Source organism: Pieris napi, chromosome 20 (genome assembly GCF_905475465.1).
Source record: "Pieris napi chromosome 20, ilPieNapi1.2, whole genome shotgun sequence".
In the NCBI taxonomy this organism is placed as follows: domain Eukaryota; kingdom Metazoa; phylum Arthropoda; class Insecta; order Lepidoptera; family Pieridae; genus Pieris; species Pieris napi.
The window spans coordinates 2,837,444-2,864,187 of record NC_062253.1 but is presented as its reverse complement, the minus strand read 5'-3'; the positions used below and the strand labels follow the sequence as shown (position 1 = coordinate 2,864,187).

Below are 26,744 nucleotides of genomic sequence, written 5' to 3'. Positions count from 1 at the left end.
ATGTGTGGGGGCAATTGGATAAAACCTTGGTGGGACAGTGGGGTACTCTTTCTGAAAACGGCTTCTTTTCTATTCCATTCTCGTCCAGGGGATTGAAGAAATGCGTTTAAAACAAATGAATATCGTTATTATAAATGATTTTCATCTAATTAGGAAAATTTTTGGGTTTTACAATAGAGGAATTATTATGACATTATGTCAATTTGATGCCTGTCAGATATTATTTTTAAACGAATTATGTATTGCTCATGTAGCGAAAACGTGAAACTTTAATCAATAAATTGGGTGGGTTTGTTTAAATTGACAAATAAGAATTTATAAATACAATTTTTTTTTAATTAAATTTTCATACATTATATTTAAACTATACCAACAATGTCATATATTTTTATTAACTTACAATAGATGAAAATTATTAATTACGAAAATATACAACTTTGAAAAGAACCCATTTCCGTCAAACAAAAGACTTCAACGAGAACGGCGTGTTTTATGTTTCGATAAAGCTGTTTGAATGTTACCCATATTAACTTCATTGCTTAGTGGTTAATATGCATAACAACATCTTAGATTTAATTCCCGGTCAAATTATAAATGATTTACGTAAATTAAAATTCATTTTACTTTCTTCGCGCACCACCACTATGTGAAACCAGCTGCGCACAGAAGTATTTCCGAACCAATACGACTTCCTTCAAGAAGAGAGCGTAGCAATACTTAAAAGGCCAGCAACGCACTAGCGAGCCCTCTGGCATTGAGAGTGTCCATCACTTAACATCAGGTGAGCCTCCTGCCCGTTTGTTCTATAAAAAATACTCTTAATTAAAAGAAAAGTTTATAAATTTTAAGACATTCTATAAAAAAACCTTGACGATTTTAAAGAATTGGGAGATTTTATTATTCTCGTTCGTTCTACGCTATTGATTTGAAAACTGGCCGTAAATGTAAATTTAGAAACATGAATTTTTTACTCACGTCCATAAGTGTACATTCAGTAACTATGTATAAATTTTGATTCTGTAATATAGGTTCAGAAGATAAACCAATTTTAATGTTTACTAGATATCACTCACTCATTCCGCTGGCTCTGTATCAAAGAATATCTACGCCTCCGAAATGAGAATGCCCATCAATGGCTTATACACAAACCAATAGTGCAAATTGCTTGATTCTTAAATACCACTTATAATGTCAAAAATCATAAGAGAAAAGCCCTGCGATTCTGTAACTCACTTCACGAACTCACACAGCGGTTTTCGCATCGGCGGTCTCTCTCAAATCAGTCGTGAAGCAGTCATTTTATGATTTGGCATTCTGATAAACAATAAAGTACAAGCTCCCACCTTTTCAGAATGCCAAATCATAAAATGACTGCTTCACGACTGATTTGAGAGCGACCGCCGATGCGAAAACCGCTGTGTGAGTTCGTGAAGTGAGTTACAGAATCGCAGGGAAGGAATTGAATAATATTTCCTGCTCCCAATTGTCACACCAAAAATACATTTTTGATAATGTGTAATGACGTTATGTAAGCGTTGGCAATTTTTAAAATGTTCCAAGAACCAACGATGATAATGCAAAACCGCAAATCATTTTTCCAAATTGACATTTACAATATAATACTGATTCATCTCATATACCTTGGCAAGCACTTAGTTCTACTGAAACTACTTTTATACCCTAAAGAACAGATGCTATAAGTTATAAATTAAATTAAATCCTTCAAAAAAGTATATTTGAAAATCCATTTGTCATAGCGCAGACACAATGCAATGTTTTTTTTCAGCAATGTTAGTGGGATTAGCGTGCAATCATGCCGAAGGTCCAAACCACTATCTGAAATTTCTGTCTATGAGCGCTTAAGCTTTAACACTCGGTGAAAATAATGTCACCATGGTATGCCTTAGAGCTGAAAACTTGACGGCGTGTGTCAGGCACATAAGGCCTACTCACTTTCCTTTTAGAAAAACAAATGATCACGAAACAGATATCTGAGGCCCAGACCTAAAAGCTAGGTGGTTTTTATGTGATCCTTCTAAACTTTAACTAGCAGTTAAAGTAAATTATTTAATTAAAAGTTAAGTGAATATTATTTCCATTTAGTCTGAGCTGTCAAACGATTATTTTGACATGTCGGTAACATTACAATGCTTTTCATCGCTTAGAAAGGAGAAAACATTGGTCTAATACAGGGGTCTAGGCTCCGAATATGATTTTGTCCCATTCGGTGTCGAGACCCTTGGTCCGTGGGGTCCTAGTGCTTTAAGGCTTTTTAAAGAAATATCAAAAAGGTTAGTCGACATCACAGGAGACCGAAGATCTGGCAGCTACCTCGGACAAAGAATTAGTCTAGCAATTCAAAGGGGGAACGCTGCCAGTAACTTCGGAACCTTGCCTAAAGGGACTCCTTTTAATAATATATTTTAGTTATTATATTTTAAGGTTAGTTATTGTTTTTTTTTTCCTTTTTGTATTTATAAGCTAGGTTAATATATTATTAAAGTAATTCCTATAATAAATGTTAATAAATATACAACGAGCTAACGAGTGTTTTTTTGGCGATGTGCTTTTTTTTTCTGTATAATATTATATATCCATATTAATGCTTACAATATAAAACAATGCTTTTGTGTCATTTAGGACGGACATTAAAAACCAGATTTTAATGTCACACTAAAGTTTTACATAAATAACCAATAAATAATAACAAAAACTATAAATTATATGAAATCATCTATTGTGTTTGTTAAGACAGGTTGTGTTACACTGAATACTAATTTTATCAAAATATGACAGAATATCGTAGTTTATTTATATTAGAGATCCGCCATTTGTGTATTAGAAAAGTTAATTATAATACATTATAGAACGGGTTTTTTTTATTTGAGATCAATTTTCGTGTAGTTTTTAAAGAAAATTTTAACGTTGAGTAATTTCGGAGAAAATGCAATATGACCTGCGTCTATTTCAGTGAGTTTCCTAGATTTAGTTCTTATTCTAAGGTTTTTCATAAACATAGACTTTTCAAGTGCTACAATATTAAGTTACATATAGTTTAATTTATTATAATATTAAATACGTAATAATACCTTCAAAGGAGTGGAGGCCTCCTCAAAATTATGTCACGTCTCTCATCTTCTACTCTTATTCATCTTACTCCATCTCTTTTATTTCATCTACCAAGATTTCTGACTCCGCTGCCTTCCTTTTTCCTTTCCATCACCATACGTGTATTATGAGGATATATTGCCATATGACAATAGCACGGCAACAGTAAAAATATTAGGATAATTTGTATCGCGTGTTAAAAACTGGGTCGCTTTCATTATATGCAATGTAACTAAACCCTGTGGACTTTCAAATATAATAACAATAAATATAAGGTTAGAAGTATTTTTATGGGATAGACAAATCCAAAAACATTATAGCCCTAAGTGATATGTCAAAATTTCTTACATATATTACTACTGAGGAGAGTTGTAGATTGGAGTCATTCAGGAGAAAAAATAAGTACATAAGCAATAAAGAAATAATTTATAAAAACGCAAAAAATCATCAAACATCAAACACTAAATAACCGTTACTAAGAATTATACACGAAAGAGGTTACTACGTATTTTTACTTTAACATATTCATTAAACACAGATTAAACATTATTCAACATTCATCTCGAAAAGCGCTGTTTGCACTTTGGAGTTTCACCCCTTAGTTATTGACATCCCCAGGTGCCGTACTGCCCTGCGATTCTGTAACTCACTTTTCGAACTCACACAGCGGTATTCGCATTCTAATAAACAATAAACTACAAGCTCCCACCTTTTCAGAATGCCAAATCATAAAATAACTGCTTCACGACTGTTTTGAGAGCGACCGCCGATGCGAAAACCGCTGTGTGAGTTCGAAAAGTGAGTTACAAAATCGCAGGGCTGGATGATTTGAATCGTTGGTTCTTGTAAAAACAGCAAAGAATGCATGCCCTCTTGCATCTTCTTTAATATGCGTATCTGTAACAATCGTAAAAGTTTAATATGAATTAATGGAATAATTAATGTATTTACAAAACATCAAAAAGGCTATTCTAGCATTTACTTATGTCTGCGAACGAGCGTCTTAGAAATTATTACTATTCATTGTCACATAATGCCTGTTGTAACATCGATGCGACCTACCTGCATTTTTGTAACAAATATGGTACATATTGTTAGAAACTAATATTTTTATTTTATATAGTGAATTTTCAAATAATTTCATAACACGATGTACATAACTAACTTACTCTAAATTTTCTCGCTAAGTGAATGTAATTCTTTGAGAAATAAAGTTTCTTTGAACCTATATGCGTTCATTCAAGCGGCATTTAAATAGGGATCTCCTGAAGAGGCAAGCCCTCCAATAAGCCGCTCTAACTTCATCTCGCTTAACGTCAGATGGGATGTGGTCAACATCTGTCAAGTCCAGCCCTGCGATTCTGTAACTCACTTTTCGAACTCACACAGCGGTTTTCGCCTCGGCGGTCGCTCTCAAATCAGTCGTGAAGCAGTCATTTTATGATTTGGCATTCTGAAAAGGTGAGAGCGACCGCCGAGGCGAAAACCGCTGTGTGAGTTCGAAAAGTGAGTTACAGAATCGCAGGGCTGTATAAAAAAATATATTATGATCATTTGAAAATTCAATATACTAACTATACACTAAACCAGGATATTGTTACATGAATGCTGTAAAAGAAGCGACTGCTACATCTTAATAAAGTATCATATACAAACTTGCGCTGTACTTTTGACGCTATTTGGCGTTAACATCTTTTTAGACAAATTCATGGATTCAATGAATAGGAGTGAGGAAAATACGTTTTAATTTTATTATTAGCAGAACTTAGCTTTTTATTAGCAAATTTACAGCTAGTTGATTAAAAGTTCATTAAGGGTTAATGACCCCTTGAGTCATTACAATTATTTTTAAATAAATCTTTTATAATTAATTATCTCTACACTCATTCGATTTATGACACGTTCTATTTGGTTTCTTGTCTCCATAGACATATAATAATCAATCAATATAATGTCTATTCCTATGTTGATAAATGTCCATGTAAGTACTTTTAATTACTATATTTTTATGTGATACCTATTTAAGATATTAGCATATTTCTGCATATTCAATTAGGCACGGCCATACCTTTTCTTGAAGCAATTCGGGCCGTTTTCGACCCCTATAACTTCTACTTTCCTAAACAATGTAATTTAATATAACATGTATTACTTGTGGGATTCATTATTTACATGCGATGGCCAATTCAATGTATTTATTTAAAACATATAAGATTTGTTATAGTGATATAGTCACTATAAGATGTTAGGTTAGCTAATTAGCTAATAATAAAGTAACTTAAAACATTAAGTAACTGGATTAAGGGACTGGATAAATTGACCGACTTGGTATTACATACATGGATCTCACAACTTTTTGTAATAGAAGAACTGCGTTGCGTTGGATTTTTTACAAGTTATGATTTTGATGGCATCTTATATTTTCTACTCTTACTTCAATAAAATAAATTATCTGTAAAGCAATTTAAGGTCTCTTTATATAAAAACTTGTACTCTTTATATATCATGATGTCTGTTTCCTTATCGAATAAATAAATAAAAGCCAGAGTGTTTTAATCAATTTGGTTGTACATTAGGTAATGCGCCCGTCAAACAACAATCTTAAAAATTACGTACACACACGATTTCATGTATACGGCACAGATAATCGCTGAAGCATTACTATTATAAGGTAAGGTCGCGCGTGATATTAGGTTTCACTAATAAATAACTATTCATGAACTGTAATTGAGAAAAATATCAACAATCATAAACTTATTGTCAATTACAGCCGTCAAGTCAACAAATAAAGATGACAAGACTGTCAACTGTCATTTGCAAATGAACTTCTACTTTTGCGATATTGAAGAGAACCGGAGTCTCGACAAACTGGTGATGGTAGGGCAGAGTGATGGCAAAAGAAGTCGGGGTCGAATTCCTACCCGTTAGGACCAAATTGAGATAATCTCAATATCCCCAATGCCCTGAGACAAGAGGATAGAGCGGTGTGGAGGCAGCAAGTCGACGTGTTGGTTAGGGCAAGTCAGGCACGAATGTTGGTGTTTGAATATGTAAATAATGGCAGGCAACACTTGTCACATGTCAAGAAAAAGTTTTAGTTTCTAATATTGGAATGCCTGTTTAACGGCCAAAATTAATAATGTATCCTCAATCTATGATTATAACCAATCTTGGACTGATTCATATCTAAAGACCGATCTCCAATCTGCATGCCAATAAACATTTCTGCTATCCGATTGTTTATTTGACAAAAGATTGACAGCAATCTTTTGCGTGATCCTTCCCTCTCGACCGCGTTTCGTTCAATGCAATATGTTGTGTTCAAGCATACCAAAAGCTTGCTGTTTTTGGAACAAAATAAAATAAGTAAGACTTAGGGTCTGTTTCACAATGTATGGATAAAGTAGCAAATAGCTATGCAACGTTTTTTTTTGTTTTTTTGTTACGAACAAATAAAGTTACAAAATTCTATAGAAAAACATAGAACCTTAACCTTTTTGTTGGTCATTTAATATTACTTGTAACGAAACGAGCTGTCATTTTCATATGGTATTTTTGTTTGATAGGTTATTGAGTATTTTAGTACATATTATTACAAATATAAATTTTCTCTGAGTAGTTTGTGTATGTTGTTTTTGTGATTCGAGGTTGGTTCTTTAACTTAAAAAAATGTCTACGCAAAAACGTGAAAGAAGCGTCAATTTCAGCCGGGAAGAAGTTGTCCTTCTAACTTCGCTTGTTGCTGACCATAAAAATATATTAGAAAATAAAAAGAGTGACTCAGTCACCTGGCAGGAGAAAGAGCAGTGCTGGAAGACGCTGGAGGCGCTGTTTAATAGCACAAGTGGGGTAAACTTTCGCAGTGCTAAAGCTTAAAGAGGGTTACAAGATAAAAGTCTGCCTTGATACATGCTGAAACATATCGTACAGGAGGTGGCCCTAGTGCTGCTACTCCTCTTACTCCCTATCGAGGAAAAAGTCAAAGACATGATATTGTTGTCTGTCGAAGGAATTGAAAGTCAATTGAAAGGAAGAGCTTCTAAATAAGAGAAAGCAATGGGCATTTGAAGAGGAAGAAAGAGAGCATAAAAGAGAATTATGGGCCATAGAAAAAAATATATTGTTAAATAAATTAGAAAAAAAATAGATTTTGTGCCTGGAGCGAGGATGTATTGTATTAAAAATTTGTATTTTTATTTATATAAAAGCATTGAATTTTTATTTTATTTATCTCAAAAATGTTGTAATTTATAAAATATTATAGTAATAAAGCAAAATAATCACTTATAAGATTACTTCGCACACTTGCATTTCCCACGTTGTCAATTGCGCTTTGATCAATATCATCAGCTGGTTCATCTACTTGTTGCAGTAGTTCAAAATGTTCATCTCGCATATCAATAGCAATATTGTGCAACACTGCACATGCCACTATCACAGCTTGTACACGAGATACTTGAAGCAAAACCTTTTTTGACAAACCGATTTTGGGGAACCGATTTATTCCAAACACCATATTATGTCCTTTCCACCACATTTCTGCTTCGTATTTGAGATTCGTTATAAAGATGTTCTGCTGGAGTCTTGAGGTTTTGAAGTGGAGTTAGTAGGTATGGTCTAAGATCCCGCTGCAGGATTGGTGCGCTCATCGACTATTTGTTTAAAACCAAATTTTTATGTTTATTTATAATTAAGAGAATACATATGTACTAGGGTGCCTATCAAAATTTGGCCGCAATTATTTTTAATTAAATTATTTTTAATTGATTTTTGGTAAAAAATTTCGTTCATTTATTATTTAAATAAAATAACGTCTACATCACGGTAATTAATATGAAGATTCTAAAAAATCACGGGTGCCGTTGCGCATCTGGCCGCACCTCTTTGCAGCCAGGTGTAAACAGGTATGATTTCGATAAATTTATACGTTTATAACCTATTTTTATGAATTATATGTCAAATTGAAGCTAATTTTTTTCTATTAATTATCATATAAAGTTGCTTAATTAAATCTGGCCGCAAATAAGGGCTACTGGCTGTTAAAGATAATAAATATTTAAGGTAGAGTGAAAGAGAGTTAGCGCGTAACATCATTTGTCAGACGAGGACAGCGATTGTCGGCTAAGCGACGCTTTTAAGCCATTGCGCATGCGTCGAACGTTAGTGTTCTCAACCACCGGGGAGTAATAGAGACGACTTATAAAAAATATGTAATTTTTTTCAAAATGACAAATTTAAAAATTGCAACAAAAAATTAATATTGATTTGATATAATATCGACGGTCTAGTTAGCAATTTGTTGAACATTTTGATGAAGCAATAATCCAATTACAAATTATTTGAATGATTCAAACTTAAATATTATATCTCTATTAGATATTAATGATATTAAATGGTTTTTTAAAATGATAATAAATTTTGAAGTTTATATTTTTTTTACGACGAAACAATAACATTAGCGAGCACTTTTGGAATGATACATTATTAAAGTCGAGTACATTGCTTTTTTCGTTACACAAAAAACACGACTTCATCTTTATCAATTTTATTTTACATTAATTAATATAATAATTTTTAGATGCACAAATAAAATAACAATGTAAATATAAAACGTTGTTTATTACGAACTCCAAAACAGCGTGGTTTTTTATGTTAGAATAAAAATGTGGCATCTATCATCAGTAGAACCTCTATAAGTCGAACATCAAGGGAGACGCCAAAAAATATGTACCAAAATGGCTTGTAGGGACTCTGTGATTATTTCGATTAACAGAGGGTCAAGATTTCAAGTAATGGAGGTTTTGGTGTTTTAAGGGAAGGGAACAAAACATTTTTTCGAGATTTGGGGGTTTTTGACTTATCGAGGTTCGACTTAACGAGCTTCTACTGTATTCAGTTTGAGAACACTGACATTCGACGCATGCGCAATGGCTTAAAAGCGCGTCGCTTAGCCGACAATCGCTGTCCTCATCTGACAAATGATGTTACGCGCTAACTCTCTTTCACTCTACCTTAAATATTTATTATCTTTAACAGCCAGTAGCCCTTATTTGCGGCCAGATTTAATTAAGCAACTTTATATGATAATTAATAGAAAAAAAATAGCTTCAATTTGACATATAATTCATAAAAATAGGTTATAAACGTATAAATTTATCGAAATCATACCTGTTTACACCTGGCTGCAAAGAGGTGCGGCCAGATGCGCAACGGCACCCGTGATTTTTTAGAATCTTCATATTAATTACCGTGATGTAGACGTTATTTTATTTAAATAATAAATGAACGAAATTTTTTACCAAAAATCAATTAAAAATAATTTAATTAAAAATAATTGCGGCCAAATTTTGATAGGCACCCTAGTACATATGTATTCTCTTAATTATAAATAAACATAAAAATTTGGTTTTAAACAAATAGTCGATGAGCGCACCAATCCTGCAGCGGGATCTCGTACTAGTAGTATCAATAGTAACAAATATTTTTGGTTGTAGCTAATATTTAAAAAAAAGTTACAAAAGTTGATGAAAAGATGAAACCTGCAAGAAGTCATATATGATAGACATCACTTTGTGTAAAAGTGTCTCCAAAGCTTCTTTTGTTAACCTAAATCTAAATGTGAATTCGGCGTCATTCAGGCTCTGGATATAATTATTAATTAATTCTTGTCTTCTTATGTCTTCGCACAGAAGTACGTTGTCTTCTTCCAGCTTCAGAATTACTATCCCAATCGGATAATATTATTGCATTTAAACTTCCAAATCACTATCACTAGAACTGGAAGATGACGAAGATGAATAAATTTTCCCAATGAATATTAAGTTAGGTCGCAATCCCAAACCCAAATCATACCAGTTTCACCGATAGCAATCCGAGATTGATTTGGCCAATCGAAGCAACAGTCAAAATGGACAGATAGGTTGTTGGCATGAGTAAACATTCATTTTCATACAGAGGGCAATCTTCAATCTCTTATCCGCCCTCTGAACGATTGGTTGAATAATTAGATTGGTATCTCAATCCATGTATTGAATATTGGCATGCTTTTCTTTAGAAATGGATTGAATTCTCAGTCTATGACAGCTAAAATTGGATTGATATTGCATATTGGTTTTGGCCGTTAATCTATATATATAAAAATGAATCCCTATTTCCCTTGGTCACGACTTCAAGCGTGAACGGCTGGACCGATTTCGCTAATTCCTTTTTTTGTTGTTTGTTATTGTCAGGTAAAGGTTCTTATGAAAAAAAAATTTAACAAAATTGCGCGGAAAAATAGACAATTTAAGAATACTTCACCACCGTACAATTCAAACTTTATTGATGTATTAAGGCGTTTGACATAACATTGACAGAATGCGTGCTGCAAATATCGTTAAAGATGATGTAATGGCGCGTCTAAACGGGCCATGTTTTGCTGCAATTGATGGCTGCACTGTTGGCCACTAATTGCCCGGCCATTACAAAAATATTTTAATGCAGCTGATGGCCGAACAATCTATGGCTGGGCAATGTGTTGCAATATGTCTGCAATAGTATGGCCCATGATGCAGACTCCTAAACGGGCCACACAAACCGGCAACAATGGCTGACGAAATCACACTTGTCGCAGCAGCTTATATTGTTTTAAAAAAAAAAACAGAAAAAGAAGAGATTGTGGATTCGACCTTACTTAAATAGGCGTGAAACTGTAGACAATTTGAGTCTAGAAATAAGTCTTGATAATAAATTATTCAAGAACTAGAATGTCAAAAGTAGTAATTTTTACGTAGTAATCTAACGTCAAATACAGCTGATCGCAAAACACAGAATAAAGCAACAGGCACACTTCACTCAAAGCAAACGTCATGTCGCGTAGAAAAGGATACACTATGCCATAACAAAGAGAGTGACTGAAACAACACGAGAACTGGCTGTGCAATATTGCAGTTGAATTCGATAGCCTAGCGATCGTCCGGCCACCCATCGGGGCAACATCGGCCATATGTGGCTATACAAAACATGTTTGGCTATATGGCCGGGACATTACTGCAATATTGCATAGTGTGGCTGCTATTGTTTGCAATGTTGCCGGCCACAGTGTTGCAGCCATCAATTGCAGCAAAACATGGCCCGTTTAGACGCGCCATAAGAAAAATGAATAAGTATCGTTTAAAACAAATGCTTCGAGTTATTAAATTGATAAAATACATCTGTTCCCGTGTCGGAATACCAACAACACTATTTATATTATGTTATAATCATAAACACTGTTTTTTGAAAAAAAAAAATTATACCAGTTCGAAATCAATATTAATAGTTAAGACAGGAAAACGTCAACGTCAAAAGGGGCCAAACCTCTGGTAGATTAAAGGGCACAGTGATGGCAGCCCATAGACACCAACTTTATTTATTTATTAGTAATCTTACAACTAACATACATATTATGAAACAAAACACTTAGACAATAAACAAAGCCAAAACAGATTACATAGATAAACAATGTATTCAAAAGACAAAAATATTTTTTAAAAAATGAAAGAAAACTGAAATGTAACTTTAAACAAACGACAATTAATACTTAATATTTCAAAGAAAAAACTAGATTGTTACTCCTAAACAGTCAGTCTTCCCGCCCCTTCAAATATTTCCTTACATCCTCTTTGGTGAGGTGAAAAATATCAACATCCTCATAATTAGTGTCATAGTTAGATAAAACCCGAAACATTGGCGAATTATGCAGGTAATTCATGTTAATACGAGACACGTGGAACAATTGTCGCATAATCTTGTCGCATATGGTGGAGGGAATCTTAGAGAAATTAACGACAGCAAATCTATCCGCCCATTACGAATATCGTGCAAAAAATTTAGTACGTGCGTTGCCGACCTTTGAGGGAGGAGTGTACTCTATTTTATAGTTAGACTATCATTAATTTCTATACATAATAGCTAGTTGTACTGAGCCATATTAGCTAGATATCAATATGTTCAGTGGATATAATAAAATTAGGCTCCGCGTTTAGGCGAAATCGAAGGGCACACAAACTTCAGTATAGTGATTAACTAGAATTCCTTCAAACTCGATAAGCGCTCACTAGTTCACTTTTTGTTTGCATCATCACATAATGACTTGCGCAAGCGTTGATTGGACATAGCAAAGATAGACTTATTCAAGTAAAAATAAATGTAAATTTACTTTACTCGCTACCACTGCCCACTGAAGTATTTCCTAATCAATTCGACTCAGGGTCCATCAAGAAAAGAGAGTATTAGTTCTTAAAAAGCCCGCAACGCACTTGCGAGCCTCCAGGATTTTATTACTTAAAATCAGTCCCTTGCCCGATGGCTCTCTGTTACATAAAAAGAACCATTAGAAATTGATGAGAAAAATAAACTTTGATCTGTTATAATATGAATAACATCATTCTTTAAAGGATAACTTCAATCCGTTAAAATTTTTTTTTAAAAAAACAATAATTGTTAGCGTGATCAACCTAAATATTCTCAAAGATCGTAAGTACATGATCAAGTATAAAGGTCACACAAATCTGCCCTGCGATTCTGTAACTCTGTACTAGCTTGACAACATGTTACACGCTTACCTATATTTTCGTACGTAAAAATGCTTAAGACGATGTAGGAACGATTATAGACAAGAAACTTTGTCAAACTCATGGTAAAGTTTAGTCTTAGAATAAGGAAACTTCTTAGAAAACAAAATAAATAAATCAGTGGCGCTACAACCTTTCAGGCTTGGGCCTCAGATTTCTGTATCAGTTTCATGATCATTTGTCAATCTAATGGGCAAGTGGATGCCTCCTGTTTTTGACACACGCCATCGACTTTTTTGGGTGTTAGGCATGCCGGTTTCCACGCAATGTGTTCCTTCACCGTTCAAGCGAGTGTTAAATACGGACACAAATAGAAAGTCGATTGGTACGCAGCCTGGGATCGAACCTTCGACCTCAAGATTGAGAGTCGCATGCTGAAGCCACTTGGCCAACACTGCTGCCAACAAAGCAAAATACTCTTGTCAATCGTATTTAGTGATTTTTATTAAAATACCTAATTTACAAAATAATAATCTTCGTGTCTTATACGATTGAACGATTGAATCGCTTTGCAATAGCTACGTGAATACATACAACTATTAACAGGCACGCTCCATTTGCCGTTGGTATGTTCGTATGTAACCAATTTAAATATTACAGAAAAAAATATTCAGTTCCCAACAGTCGAATAATTAAAATAATTAACCACAGAAATTAGGCTTGTTTGACCTGTCTGACAAATACTTGTCTAGATCCTGATTTTAATATTAAGTTTTGGTACCACGTAATTCCATCTTTGTGATGTCATTGACCCGAATATTGCGACAACAACATCGAAATTAGGTTAAGTCGTGTTCAATAAACTTTAAAAGGGTTATTAAATTAGTTCAGTAGTCTTATTGGTGACCTAAAACCTTCGCAATACGAAACAAAGTCGTGAGAAGAGACTAGCACTCCATTTGTACTAAGTACTCACTAATTTTGCGCTTTCAACGCAGATAATTATAACTTTATCTTGCGTAACAAGAGAACCAGCGCTTCTGTAGTCACGATCATATCAAAAGACAATTCTTTCCACCTCTCACTATAACCTTCTTGGACGAAAATGAACTTTGTACCACAAACAAATAAGAATGCGATTATGTCAACTGTCAGAATTGGCGGCAAAATAGGATTGTATGAGACACAAAGCAGCGAAAATTATATCAAAACTCCAAAGGCGGTGAGGTTACATAACCTCGTTCTCAATACAATAATAATGGATGTCGCGAAAAAAAACGAAAGTGCATTAAGTAGAGCGGGCAAACTGATACAATGGCACGGTAGGCACGACTTAAAATAGGATGCTTCCACAATTTGGCGGAAATAGTCTTAAAAATATATTATGTTACAAAACATACGAGTTCTTAAATAAATGTTCTTAGCTGTCTTATTATAAACATACTCTAAAGAAAGTCGCTTGTTAATTTTGGTTAATTCATTTACATGTGACAACACTGTATTAAAAATTTTTTTGATGATTATAAGTGATACCGCCACGGACACTCTCAATACTAGAGGGCTCACGAGTGCGTTGCCTTTTAAGTATTGGTACGCTCTTTTCTTGAAGGACCCTAAGTTGAATTGGTTCGGTAATACTTCAGTGAGCTGGCACATAGTGGTGGCGGGGCTGCCTTAAAAAACGGTCAGGTGTGGAACGACGGACGTCGAGGTGATATAGGTGGAATTTCGTATACTGCCTCGACGGCCAGCATATCTTAAACACAAAAATCGACGACATGCACGAAAGACCTGAGTTACCTATTTATAGATTAGAAATATTAAAGAAATACAATGCAAGGTCTTTGGTTGGATGTACTTGTTGCCACTGGTTTATTATTATTTAATTTATATATGAAATTAATTAGCGTGTAAAATTTAATGTACTAATCTAATCAAAATATTACCTAGTTGTTTAGAAATAATTTATGTAATGGTGCAAATAAATATTTTCTACGAAGCTGTTTTGAGTCTCCTTTATAGTTTTGCCATCTATTCAGAGGCTGCTAAGGTCTGTCTTCCAAATGGAATCTTAAACTTGCCTTGAGCACAACAATTTTACATAACACAATTAAAAAACTGTGTGGCGTCTGTTAAAACAAGATTTTTAGTGTCGTTCTGGTGAGAATCAAGTGTAGGTTTTTGAAAGTAAGAAAAACACTATATTTAAACAAAAGCACATAAATAAACAAATACAAAAACAGTCACTATAATGAATTGGCCCAACTCAGCTTTAAGTTATGGAATTCTTAACTTCGAGAAGGAGATCAGAAGAGTGACTTAACGATTTCGCTTCCTCAATGTCTTTATGTCAATTAAAGTCAAAAGTCTTCGTTCTACCAGTATTGACTTACGGCTCTGAGACTTGCTCTATTACTTCAAGCCTGGTACACAAGCTCCTCGTTCAACGAGCTATGGAGATGGCTATGCTCGTTGTTTCTTTACGCGATTAGAAATGTGGAGATCCGCAGAAAAACTATAAGCTTGTGAGGGTGGAGAGAAGGCGTTGGATGCCAAGCACGGGGATCAGGTCGTGCTAGAAATTTAAGGGAGAGGCCTATGGCCAGCGCTGGACGTCAACAGGCTGAAACGACAGCTTTAAGTTTTCACCAGAGTGACCCATACATCTAGGCGGTGTATTATCAGTAAAACAATCATATTTTTGTCTTCTTACACATATTTGCTTCGACGTTAAGTGGCTCCCATAATTACTGTTTGCTTGTTTAATATTATAGAGTAGCCTATAAAATAGATTACGATAGCATACTTCGTATTTTAGTGCAAGGTTCTGAACATTGCACAATAATAAGTGAAAAGGTCAAATATAAAGCATTGCTATTAACCTTTTGTAGGCACTAAACGTAATATAATTATACATTATTTAATAGTAATAACTAATACTGGTTTAAAATGAATATATTTTGTTGGTCGTAAAAGGACTTTACGATCAATATCAGTATTGTGTGAACCTAACATAAATATGACAAATTATTTACATAAAGGTAATCTGTCATAGATATTCACAAAATTGGTACAGTATACGTATATTGGTGTACCACAAGGTTAGGTTCTGTGGCCATCGATTCACAATTTTTTACCAGTTTCGATATATCCTTACCAAGAAGAAAGGCACACAATTGTCAGTCGTAAGGATATGGAGAAATTATATTAGTTTGGGAACAGAGAGGTTAGACTGATAACCTACTGATATCTTGCCTTACAATAGTTCACAAAACGCATAAAACACTCACTACATACTTATAAATTGAGGACGTAACGATTAACAAATATATTTAACAAAAAGGTATAAATAAAAATAAAAATCCATGAAAATAATCCGAGTGAAACAAAGCAATCAATCAAAAAATGTGACGATCTGTCGAGTTTAAATATTTTTGATATTAAAATTGATTAAACTAAAATTTTGTATTTCGAACAATTGGATTCCATTTAGTTTTAGTAAAATGCCCAAGCTCAAATTTCCATAGATTGTCTATTACTTTGTCTACTAACAAAAATTGTGTTTACATTTTCTAAATTAATAGTTTATAAAAAAAAACTATTTGGCACTGAAAAAGTTTACGCACAATTAACCTAACCACAAAAACTAAACCGACTTCCGCTGAATTAAATCTTGTCTTGGTTTCAGTATTAATGTTATTTTTGGGACAGATTTCGTGAATGTTCGGCAAACTTTTTGGTTTTTGACAAAAATAGTAGACGAAGACACTAATAGAATTACTAGTTCAACAATAAATGCGATCATCAAAATAATAAATACGAATAAAGATAGTTTAATAGTATTAAAAAGAATGCAAAACTATCTAGCTAAATTCATATTGATTTTTTGCGTAAACAGAGTGAGACGAATTCCATGAAATCGTACCTTGAACTATTTCATAACTCAAAACAATATTTCATGTAAATCTATTTAGGCACAGATTCGCAATACCACAGTTTCTATTATACAGACATTTTTGCAACAGCCTAATGTCACTAGGTAGGTCTTAGATAAAGAATAACTCTATAGACAGGGGCCTCATAGCCTAGCGGTCTTATTAAGTGGCAGCTAGGTGAAGGGTACCGGGTTCGATTCCCGATTCGAGGGCAAGTTCTAATTTAATTTAAATTTGTTCTCGGCCTTTGGGGGGGTTGTGCGGTACTGGGCGAGTGCCTAAACCGTTCATGGAGGACATGGTCGAATTTGTAAGGCAAGCGCACGAATTATAAAAAAAATATTATACTTGACGCTGGCTAATGCACAAACCGTGCCAGAGCCATAAAAAAAAACTCTATAGATGTAAACAATGCGAGGCGGTCGGCGTGATACATAATATATTATTGCTATATCAAACATTTATTTCACCTTCAAATAGTCCTTATACACTTAAATAAAGAAGTGTATGTTTTACGTGTAGACTGTAGCATATTACATAGGACTACGTAAATCACGTATTTATATATAATGAGTTAAGGCAAAAGTATCTTGTTTTTTCTAAAACTACATAGTATGGGTAAACTGGTGTCCAGTACGTAACTCCGTTAAAAATGCGCCTACGAAAAGATTCATAGCAAATGCAATACATCTTTTCGTTCATACATTTTAATTAAAATTAAACAACAATAAAATATATTTATAAAGATTTTATTATATTCTTTATTTATATAATATATAAAAATCCGTAATACAAAATAATTCTGAGGAAAAGGAATTTACTTTTTGCATTGTTTATACCGTATTTTGTAGACTTATTTATTAAACTCAAAATTCTCCAAATTTATTGACTAAGTTATTCATATATAATATATAATAAAAGATACATACTTACTTCAATACAAATAATTATGTGAATAAATTATATGTACATATTAAAATAATTACGTATGATGAGATCAAATTTATTAAATAACACATTTAATATTGATTGACTTAAACATGCCTTGAGCATAAACATAACAAAATATATTTTAAATACTTAGCTTTAATCAAATTTTAATATATAATGTTATCTTAGACTTCTCATGCGCAACCTAAGCTGTGGTAACGCATAATATGCATATCCATGGCATATGGAACTTAGCTGTTTGGATATAGATCCTCTGATAATTTTCCCCCCAAACAATTGTTGAAATAAACAAAAAAAGAACAGATAGACATATTTATCTATGTAAGCTAGCAACTTGTTCATTAATTTCTGTAATCATTTCTGCTGACTTCTGTATGCTTTCAAACTGGTAACCCATATGCACTGAGATCAGTTGCATTTTCTTTAAATTCTGTTCTGTGCTCTCCATTAATGGTTCTGTACATGCTGTATCCCTTGCTGCTTTCATAAGGAGCTAGAAAATAATACAAAACTAATTTAGAGAATTTAAGTCATAGAGATAATATATTGTTTTTTATTCAGCTAATGCAGATTACAAATCAGGAATAAATCTGACTGAAAGGAGTATTTAGTTTAAGAGAGTATCACAAAGATTTAAATAAATTCTTGAAACTGACTAACTGTATAAATTCACATTTACATATTAACTAAGTTTTAGTCACATAATTCTGAGAGCTTGTGTTCTGTGAGTCATTGTATTTCCCCTAAATATTAACGACAATCATAAAGCAAAAATCCTCAATAAAACTATGGATATATTTAGAGAAATCTAAGAAAGATACAAGAGAGTGTCTTACCTCATTAGATTTGGAACCTCGTTGGATCTGCCTCGCTAGTGATGCTATATTGTTCATATTAACTTGAACTCTCTCTGCAAGTCTTTGTTTAGATTCCGCGAACAGAGATCGGGCGCTGCTTGACGATGCCGATGTCATATTTGCAAATTTATTAAGGGAGAGTGATAAGATTAAGATAGCTTCTGAAAAAAACGTAAGAAATCATTACGGAATGGAATACATAAGTCATAACACCTCAATAATACCATAACTTAGTGATTTATTGTACAATATTTACTATTTGTATCGATAATTGTGTTGTTATTGATGATTATTTATTAAATAACTAAAAGTTGTTTAATTTTTCATACGAAATTCTACTTAATTTGTAGTTTGAAAATTTTGTGTTAGAACTTAGAAGTTAACACTCAAATTTAAATATTTTGTTGTTGATTTCAGTTTCTGCAGTTTGTTACTGCCAACTGTCAAATGTCAAGCTGTTAATATTATGAACATTTTAAAATACAAATTTTGTATTATCTGCTCTGTAGAAAAGAGTGTACACAGACAAGAAAGACTATATTTCATCAGTATTTTAACAACAAAATTGAAAAGAAAACTTTAAAAAAAAGTAATATACAGAGCATTTCACTTATTTTTTTCCAATATATTATGACAAATTGGTATGGGTGAATGGAATTGAATTTTCCGCACAGTCTCTATCACATACCTACCATTTGTGTTGTAAATGTTTTAGAAAAAAAATATTAACGTTGTGCACGACTCTTGTATTATAAAAATAGTAGTTTACTGATAATTATTAAATTTTTATGAAATAGATCCACAAAATTATTTAGTGTTATACTAGCCTGGAAGAAATGTACTTCTAATAATTTACACAAAATAAAAAAATGCTTTATTTTCGAATTAGAAAATAAGTTTGTTATCTTATTACGTTTTCTATTAAGATTTTGTTCTTAGTGACAAAAGATTTAGGGTGAGATCTATAGTCCGCACTTGGACTTTACTCTGACTTAACTATCGAGCTAAGACACAGTCGGTATTTATAGAGCAAACTGCGAATCCCTCCCTAGTGTTGGCTTAGCTTAATCTCAAGTCCACGAAATCGACGACTTACCAAAAACTTTGACTATAAGCCTAACAAAAATAATGGCCTAAAATTTGCTCTACCATCATATCTTTTACTGGACTTTTTATTTTTGTCGGTTTTTAATGAACGGTGTTGCCATTTGGTATCAGAGTTCCATAGACTTTGGGAAAAATAGAATTTGAATTCAAAGAAATTTTAAATGATCTTGATAAATACCTATGAAATGGATGAAATAAAATAATTATACATTATTATGGTATCTATTGTTGTTTATTTACATTATTTATATAAGTGTTCAACCCCATTTTTGAGAGATCTTATAAATAACTGGTGTGATATCGTATCTGTCACCTGGCAGCCCTGGCATATTATAGTGACAACGAAATTCAAACTATAACCTAACCGATGACTCTCGCTTCACATCTGTTATTTTCGTTTCCCTGAATCTTCTACCATTTATTACCTGACTACCCTAAAAAATTTGAGATAGGAGTGGAACATATAAAATTAAAAAATCTGTTAGAAATAGAATTTCTTCAACAAAAATATAAATTAGTATTAGAAATATGTATTACACTCAAAAAAAGAATCAGAAAATAAATGTTTAAAATGAAACAAGTTTTGTTTTGATATTCTTTATTACCGAACAAATTACCTAGTTAAATTGTGCAATCACAGATTGCCGGAATGCTAGACCTGTAGGAGATCTTTCATTGTTTCTGTGTTACTCAACTTCTGCTGTCAGCAAGATCACCATCATCATAAGCATAGGGGATGCTTATGACTCTATATACCTATATTATGCAATACAGCACAAGCTATAATTATATATAACTAGTATATTTTGTCAATTTTGACTGTAGTCCTAGCTGTAAACATGGAAATTTCCTTTTCTACACTCCGAAAACCCTTTCAACAATATGCCTAGTTCTTATTTGAGAATAATTATAATTATTGTCAGCTCTTGTCGTTGGATATAAAAGTGTTGTTAACATGAAGTTAAGTGCCGGATAACCGCTGTCACCTACTAAAACTCCTTCTAGTTCACCATTTAGCAGCCTTGCATACGCCTGGCAGTTTCTAAATATCCTGCTGTCGTGTGAACTGCCAGGCCACCTGGTCACTATATCAAATATTTCCATATCAGGCCCTATTATTGCTTGCACATTTACAGAAAATTACCCTTTTTTATTTCTGTATGCTTCAGAGTGAGCGATACCTTTGGGTCTATTAATTTTTATATGGGTGCAGTCAATAGCTCTGATTATACTGTTTAGGTCATGGTGAGTATTAGATCTTATTAATTCTTCAAACTTCCTTTTGGCTGTGTTCATATTTCTTGGAAAATTTACAAATCTAGGAAGTAATTTACTCAACTCTGCAGAGACTTTATTTATAATTAAACAGACTGTAGATTGGCTTATTCTGTTCAGATCACCACACACCATCTGTAATGTCAATGAATTATTATTAGTTACATATATGTTATGTTTCTGAAAGTCAGAAGACAAATGTCTTCAACATATAATGTATTTAAAATCATTTGAGAATACATAGGTACCTATAATATTCAAATCGAAAAACCATACATATTTATGAACACAATATTACCTGAAAACATCCAGTTGCATTTTTATGCCTTAATGCAAAAAGTATTTGCAATTGCGGTAGGTTTGGCGATCCTCTGTTGTTATAAGGTTGCAAGTTTGTAATGATCAGTGGCAGGATCACATTTAATACCGTGTGTTTCAAAATACGGTTCCTTCTTTTGAATTCATTCTCACCGTACAGGATGGAAGGATTTTGGTTGTATTCGTTCCGAACATATACAACACTTTAGGCAAAATTTTCAATTGTTGATATTTGATACAAGTGCTCTGTTGCTGTTGTCAAAACAATGCGATCCGTTCTACGTAACAAAATTATTGTCATCTTTAAATAATTAATACATTTTCTAAAGGTTACTCGTAAATTTCTAGTTATTGCAATAATAAAATAAATGAATACATAAATAACAATAAATTGAAGATATATGTGTACCGTTTTAGATGTTTAAATATTTGTTATTGTTTACTTTTTTAAAGGATAATAAACAAAGTATTGCATGAACTGAAACATCAATTTGTATTTTGACATTTGCTGTCATAGCTTGGGCTTAGCTTAATCTCACCGTTAAAATGTCTATAAATACGAAATCATAGTTTAACCTTAGTGTACACTAGGCAAAGTTTTTCGTAAGGTAAGTCTGAGCAAAGTCCAAGTGCGGACTATAGATCTCACCCTTAGATATAGTCCTTTTCATGAAAGAAGTCCCCCAGACGCGGCGCTGCAATCGCATGACGTAATGTTGCCCTTTATGAGTAAAAAATTTACCTATTTTATTTACATTTAGCAGATGTAATTTATCAAATAATATTATTGATGTGCCTCCGGAAAACATACAGCATTGTATAATGAAGAAGCAATGTATACTTAGCCATGAAGTGCGATACATACCGAGTGAAATAGTTCCGCTTAGATAGAATAGATGGCGCTGTAATCGCCTCAACTTCATACTTATCTTAACCAGCTAGGACGGTGTCATTTCCACAGTCATAGCGTTGTGTACTTTCGCCGCGTGCGGTCGAAACCGAAACAACTCAATAAGGACTTAAAACCTTATAGTCTTTCTTAGTGTTAATTATTAGCAAAACGCATTATTTATACATCACAAGTGCGTAATGGACTCACGATGCCGATAAGGCCGCCGCCGGGGCCGATCAGGCAAGTAGTCTAAAAAAGTGTCGAGCAAGGTCGCGAACAAGACAAAGAGGACTCCACGTGCACCAGCAGCGCGTCTGATAGAGACTCGGAGCGCGAGGGACCGCCACGAAAGAAAAGGAAACGAGTAGCACAGGTAACGGTCGATCCCATGATCGACGCGTTATATAATCAGGTGAGTTTCCTCACAAATTTTATAATGCAACAACGATATTATGTACCAAATGTCAACGCCAGTGCGTTCAATAACGAGGGTACCCACTGACCGACCAACTACTATAGCCATTTTTTATTAATCCGTCGACCCGAAAATCGAAATCTCTGGGCTTGGTATCACAAATATTGATGATAAAAAGACTATTAAGAAGGCCGATAAAAAAGAAAATAATTACAAAATAAATATATAAAAATATAATAATATATTAAGCTTTTAAAACTCCTATGTCAAAGGGAATTACTACAATCTGGATTACAGAAAATCATAAACTGTACTCGTAATAACCCAACGGAATTAAAACCCGCGATTAAATCTTTTCACAAAAATATCCTATATTGTTGGTAATGAATCACCTGCTTACAAATTGCATGAACAAACCCTGCAAATTGTATGCGGAAAACGAGCGGAATGTATAGAAACTAGGCGTAAAAGATTAATAAGTAAGATTTCGGACAAAAGTATTCAAACTGCGCTTAGTAATATACCTCCTAGCGAGGAATTTTTATTTGACAAAAGTAAGCTCGCGTCCCTAATACAATCCCTCGGTGGGCCGCAATTCTGGTTATCTCCACCGCAACCTTCAAGAGTAAGAGAGCTTTTTAAACCTAGATACAAATAATCGTAAGCGTCTACATCCAAATACAGACACCAGGCACAAAATGGAAAAAATAATTTTCGTAATACCCACCTAAAACAAGAAACGATGCGAACGTTTAACAGGAAATCGATAGTCATAAACAACTTTAAAACTACCCGTTATCTAACAATGACGGAAAAAAATTACTATCCAACATAATTCAAGGATTCCACATACCTCTGTACAAGAAACCGCCTTTGTTAATGCCAACAAATCGAATAGTAAGTCAATACGCAACCGAACCGTCACCTACGACATCGCAGATATTCATAGAACTCCTGAATCAAGCAAGGGTATCCTACAAACAGTTCTCAACAAAACCCCCAGTTTTATATCCAAAATGGTTCTTCGCAGGAAAAGCGACGGCACGATGCGTTCTATTGTAGATTTGCGAGACTAAACCGATTCGTAAAGACAAAACATTTTCGGTTGATCACCCACGGCTTAGTCCCAGACTTTCTTCAACTACCGGACTGGATGATAAACAGATTTATCACAAGCCTATTTCCATCTACCGGCAGCGAGATCACAAGGACCTTTCTTAAGGCTCAGCTAAAAAGGGCAGTTATACGAAAACATGACTTGCCTTCCTTTTGGGCTAGCGTCAGTACCACACCTTTTCTCTGCAGTATCATGTTGGGTCGAGGAGACCTTACGTGCGAAGGGATGTCGAGTGCTAGTCTTCCTAGACGACTACCTTCTGGTCAACCAAGACCACTCCAAGTTAAATTCTCAGGCCGCGGAGGCCGTGAGACACTTGGAACACCCGCCAAGTTAGATTCTCAGGCCGCGGAGGCCGTGAGACACTTGGAACACCTAGGTTGGAAAATCAATTACCAAAAAATCCGTATTGGTACCAACACAAAATTTAGAACACCTTGGAATTCGCTGGAATACTATGGTCAATGTGATGTCGCTACCCAAGGTAAAAAATACAGCGCAAAAACCATAGTTATGCGTTGTATTCGCGAGTTACAAAGCTTTGCTAGGGCAAGTAAACTTCGCAAACTTTGTCGTGCCCCGCGGGAGGCTTCACTGTAGCCAGGTACAGATCTTTCTGCGACAATTCAACAAGATCCGACCCCGTCGAGGTCAACTGCTGCCTCAGATTGTAGGGCAGGAACTGATGTGGTGGCTCGGAGCTACTCATCAGACGACGCCTATACACAAAGAACCTGCAACCCACTTCCTAGCGACGGACGCCTCGGATTGGGGTTGGGGGGGCCACATCCCCTTGACGGGAACCTTGTCAGGAAAATGGTCATACCAACAGAAAACGTGGCACTGCAATAAAAAGGACTTATATGCAGTAATAGCCGCAATAAAAATAAATGTAAAAATATTACAAAACACACACGTGTTAATACAATCGGACAAATGAAACTCTGATTGCATACATTCAAAGAGAAGGTGGAACAAAATCGATAGGGTTACACTAACCTTCAAACTATTGCACCTGACGGACAAATTCAACATAACTCTGTCGGTACATTACCTACCAGGGTGATCATAGCAGACAGATTATAAAGGGGGAAAAAGTCTGCGTAGTGGCACCTTCTTCCTCTAGCATGGGTGTTTCCCCCTCCAAGTCTGTTACCCTGAGTTTTAGCACACCTAAACCGGGCGACGGGAACCTATCTGATAGTTGCTTCAGATTGGCCGCAAGGTTTCTGGCCCTGAAATCCAGGTCTCTAGATCACCCCCACGAAATTCAACACCTATCGCAGACACTCCTAGATACGACAATTGTACTGTCTCCTCCACACCCTAAAAGTTTGGGAAATTGGGGGTGGGGTGTCCAAATAAAAGACTGGTCCACACTGGAAAAAGATCTACTTTTGAAAAGTTGGTCACTCCACCTGTCCACTTATTTACCCGCAATCAAAAGAGGGCTGTCATGGTGTGACAACTCTCAAGTGAACCCAAAATCCCCTCAAACAGCCAATATTGCAAAAAATTTAATATCACTTTTTCTAAAAGAAAATTTATTTATTTATTTATTTAATTATAAGTAATCTTACAGCTAACATACATAATATTACAAAACAAACACTTAGACAGTACAGAAAGCCAAAACAGAAATTTATCCTATCAACCATCCTTGTTCGCAAATCAACAGTTTTAACTTTTTGTGGTCCCCATGTAGAACAACAAACATTTTCAAATTTTATTATTAAACACACCCTCAGGGTATTAGGAGTAACTAAACCAAAAGTCGTGAAATCATCCGTCACGTGGGACCCGCGAATAGTACTAGACTGGCTTTCTTCCAACCCTCCTAGGGACACTTTATTCGATACGGCTCGCAGAACAGCCACAGTATTGCATTTAGCATTGGGCCGCAGGGTTCACTTTATTAGAAATTACTGACGAGCAATTCGTGGATGATGGTGGTAACATTTATTTAACACCGGTATTCGAATCTAAGACAGACACTCAAGACGCCAGTCAACATGGAAACTTTCTAAACACCACGATAAAACATATGCCCTAGCACTTTAGTGAGACTGCAGTTAGTCCTGACGACTTATTGGTCTAGTGGTTGGTGCCCCTGGCTGCGAATCCGTGGGTCCCGGGTTCGATTCCCGGCTGGGACGGGCATTGGTGTGATGAGCATTTGGTGCTTGGGTCTTGGGTGTTTAAATGTGTAATTGTATGTCTATCTTTCTATAGTGTGTATGTGTATCCGTTGCCTAGTAGGTGCCCATAACACAAGCTTCACCAGCTTGGCGTTGGACTGGGTCAATTGGTGTGAAGTGAAATTGTGTGGGTCTTTAAAAAAAAAAAAAAATATTGCTTTGAGTATCAGGTACAAGAAGATCTCAAGTAAAAAATCTAAACAATATTTTTATATCCATCAACAGCAAAATAATTAGGTCGAAAATCAACCAATAGATGAAATTTTTTATTACACGGGGTTATTGGAAATCTTCAAATACATAGATTCTTTAATCATTACTGCCGCGAGATAGACTCTCGTAGAGAAAACTCATCACTCTTTCTTTAATACATTTGCACCATCGTAATTATAGAAATACCTTGTTGTTATGATAGGAAGTTTATATTATTATGTTAATTGTACATCTATCAATATAGTTATATTTATACCGTAACTAAGAATAATAATTGCTATATACTTATGCTTTGATTAAGAATATTGGCAAGTAAATAAAATAGTTATATAAACAATAACGGCTTTAGCTAAAGCCCGGACCTTAATTCTTCATAATCATCATAGCGTTGTGTTTTATATTGTACTATATACATCCACCAGCAGATAACAAACACGTCTTCATTATACAATGCTGTATGTTTTCCGGAGGCACATCAATATGACGGTTTTACATAACAATAAAACCGATATTATGTGCCGAGAAGGAAAACATACAGCATTGTAGGAAGCTCTTCCTGGTGAAGACTCTATGACTGTGGAAATGACACCGTCCTAGCTGGTTAAGATAAGTATGAAGTTGAGGCGATTACAGCGCCATCTATTCTATCTAAGCGGAACTATTTCACTCGGTATGTATCGCACTTCATGGCTAAGTATACATTGCTTCTTCATTATACAATGCTGTATGTTTTCCTTCTCGGCACATAATATCGGTTTTATTGTTATGTAAAACCGTCATATTTTCTGCATACTTCGAAACAATATTTCTGTTATGTAAAAAGTA

The 26,744-nt window shown here is 34.5% G+C and overlaps 1 protein-coding gene and 1 long non-coding RNA gene across 2 annotated transcripts; both read right to left on the bottom strand.

The window, feature by feature from the left end:
• Positions 1-17,304: 17,304 nt before the first annotated feature.
• LOC125059921 lies at positions 17,305-18,796 on the bottom strand. The gene is made up of 3 exons (XM_047664620.1): positions 18,641-18,796; positions 18,364-18,545; positions 17,305-18,020 (listed from the first exon to the last, which is right to left on the bottom strand). The coding sequence occupies exons 2-3, from the start codon at positions 18,499-18,501 to the stop codon at positions 17,841-17,843; spliced, it is 318 nt and encodes a 105-aa protein (XP_047520576.1). The 5' UTR covers positions 18,502-18,545; positions 18,641-18,796; the 3' UTR covers positions 17,305-17,840.
• Positions 18,797-20,072: 1,276 nt separating this feature from the next.
• LOC125059838 lies at positions 20,073-21,489 on the bottom strand. The gene is made up of 2 exons (XR_007118731.1): positions 21,065-21,489; positions 20,073-20,901 (listed from the first exon to the last, which is right to left on the bottom strand). It is a non-coding gene; the product is annotated as an uncharacterized LOC125059838 (long non-coding RNA).
• Between the last annotated feature and the right edge of the window lie 5,255 nt (positions 21,490-26,744).

What these genes read in the sequence shown, in the direction of transcription:
- LOC125059921 (XM_047664620.1), bottom strand. Translation starts at nt 18,501, where the DNA reads ATGACATCGGCATCGTCAAGCAGCGCCCGATCTCTGTTCGCGGAATCT. An exon ending in GAGGTTCCAAATCTAATGAG is followed by an intron (nt 18,021 to 18,363) that starts GTAAGACACTCT and finishes ATTATTTTCTAG; the next exon opens with CTCCTTATGAAAGCAGCAAG.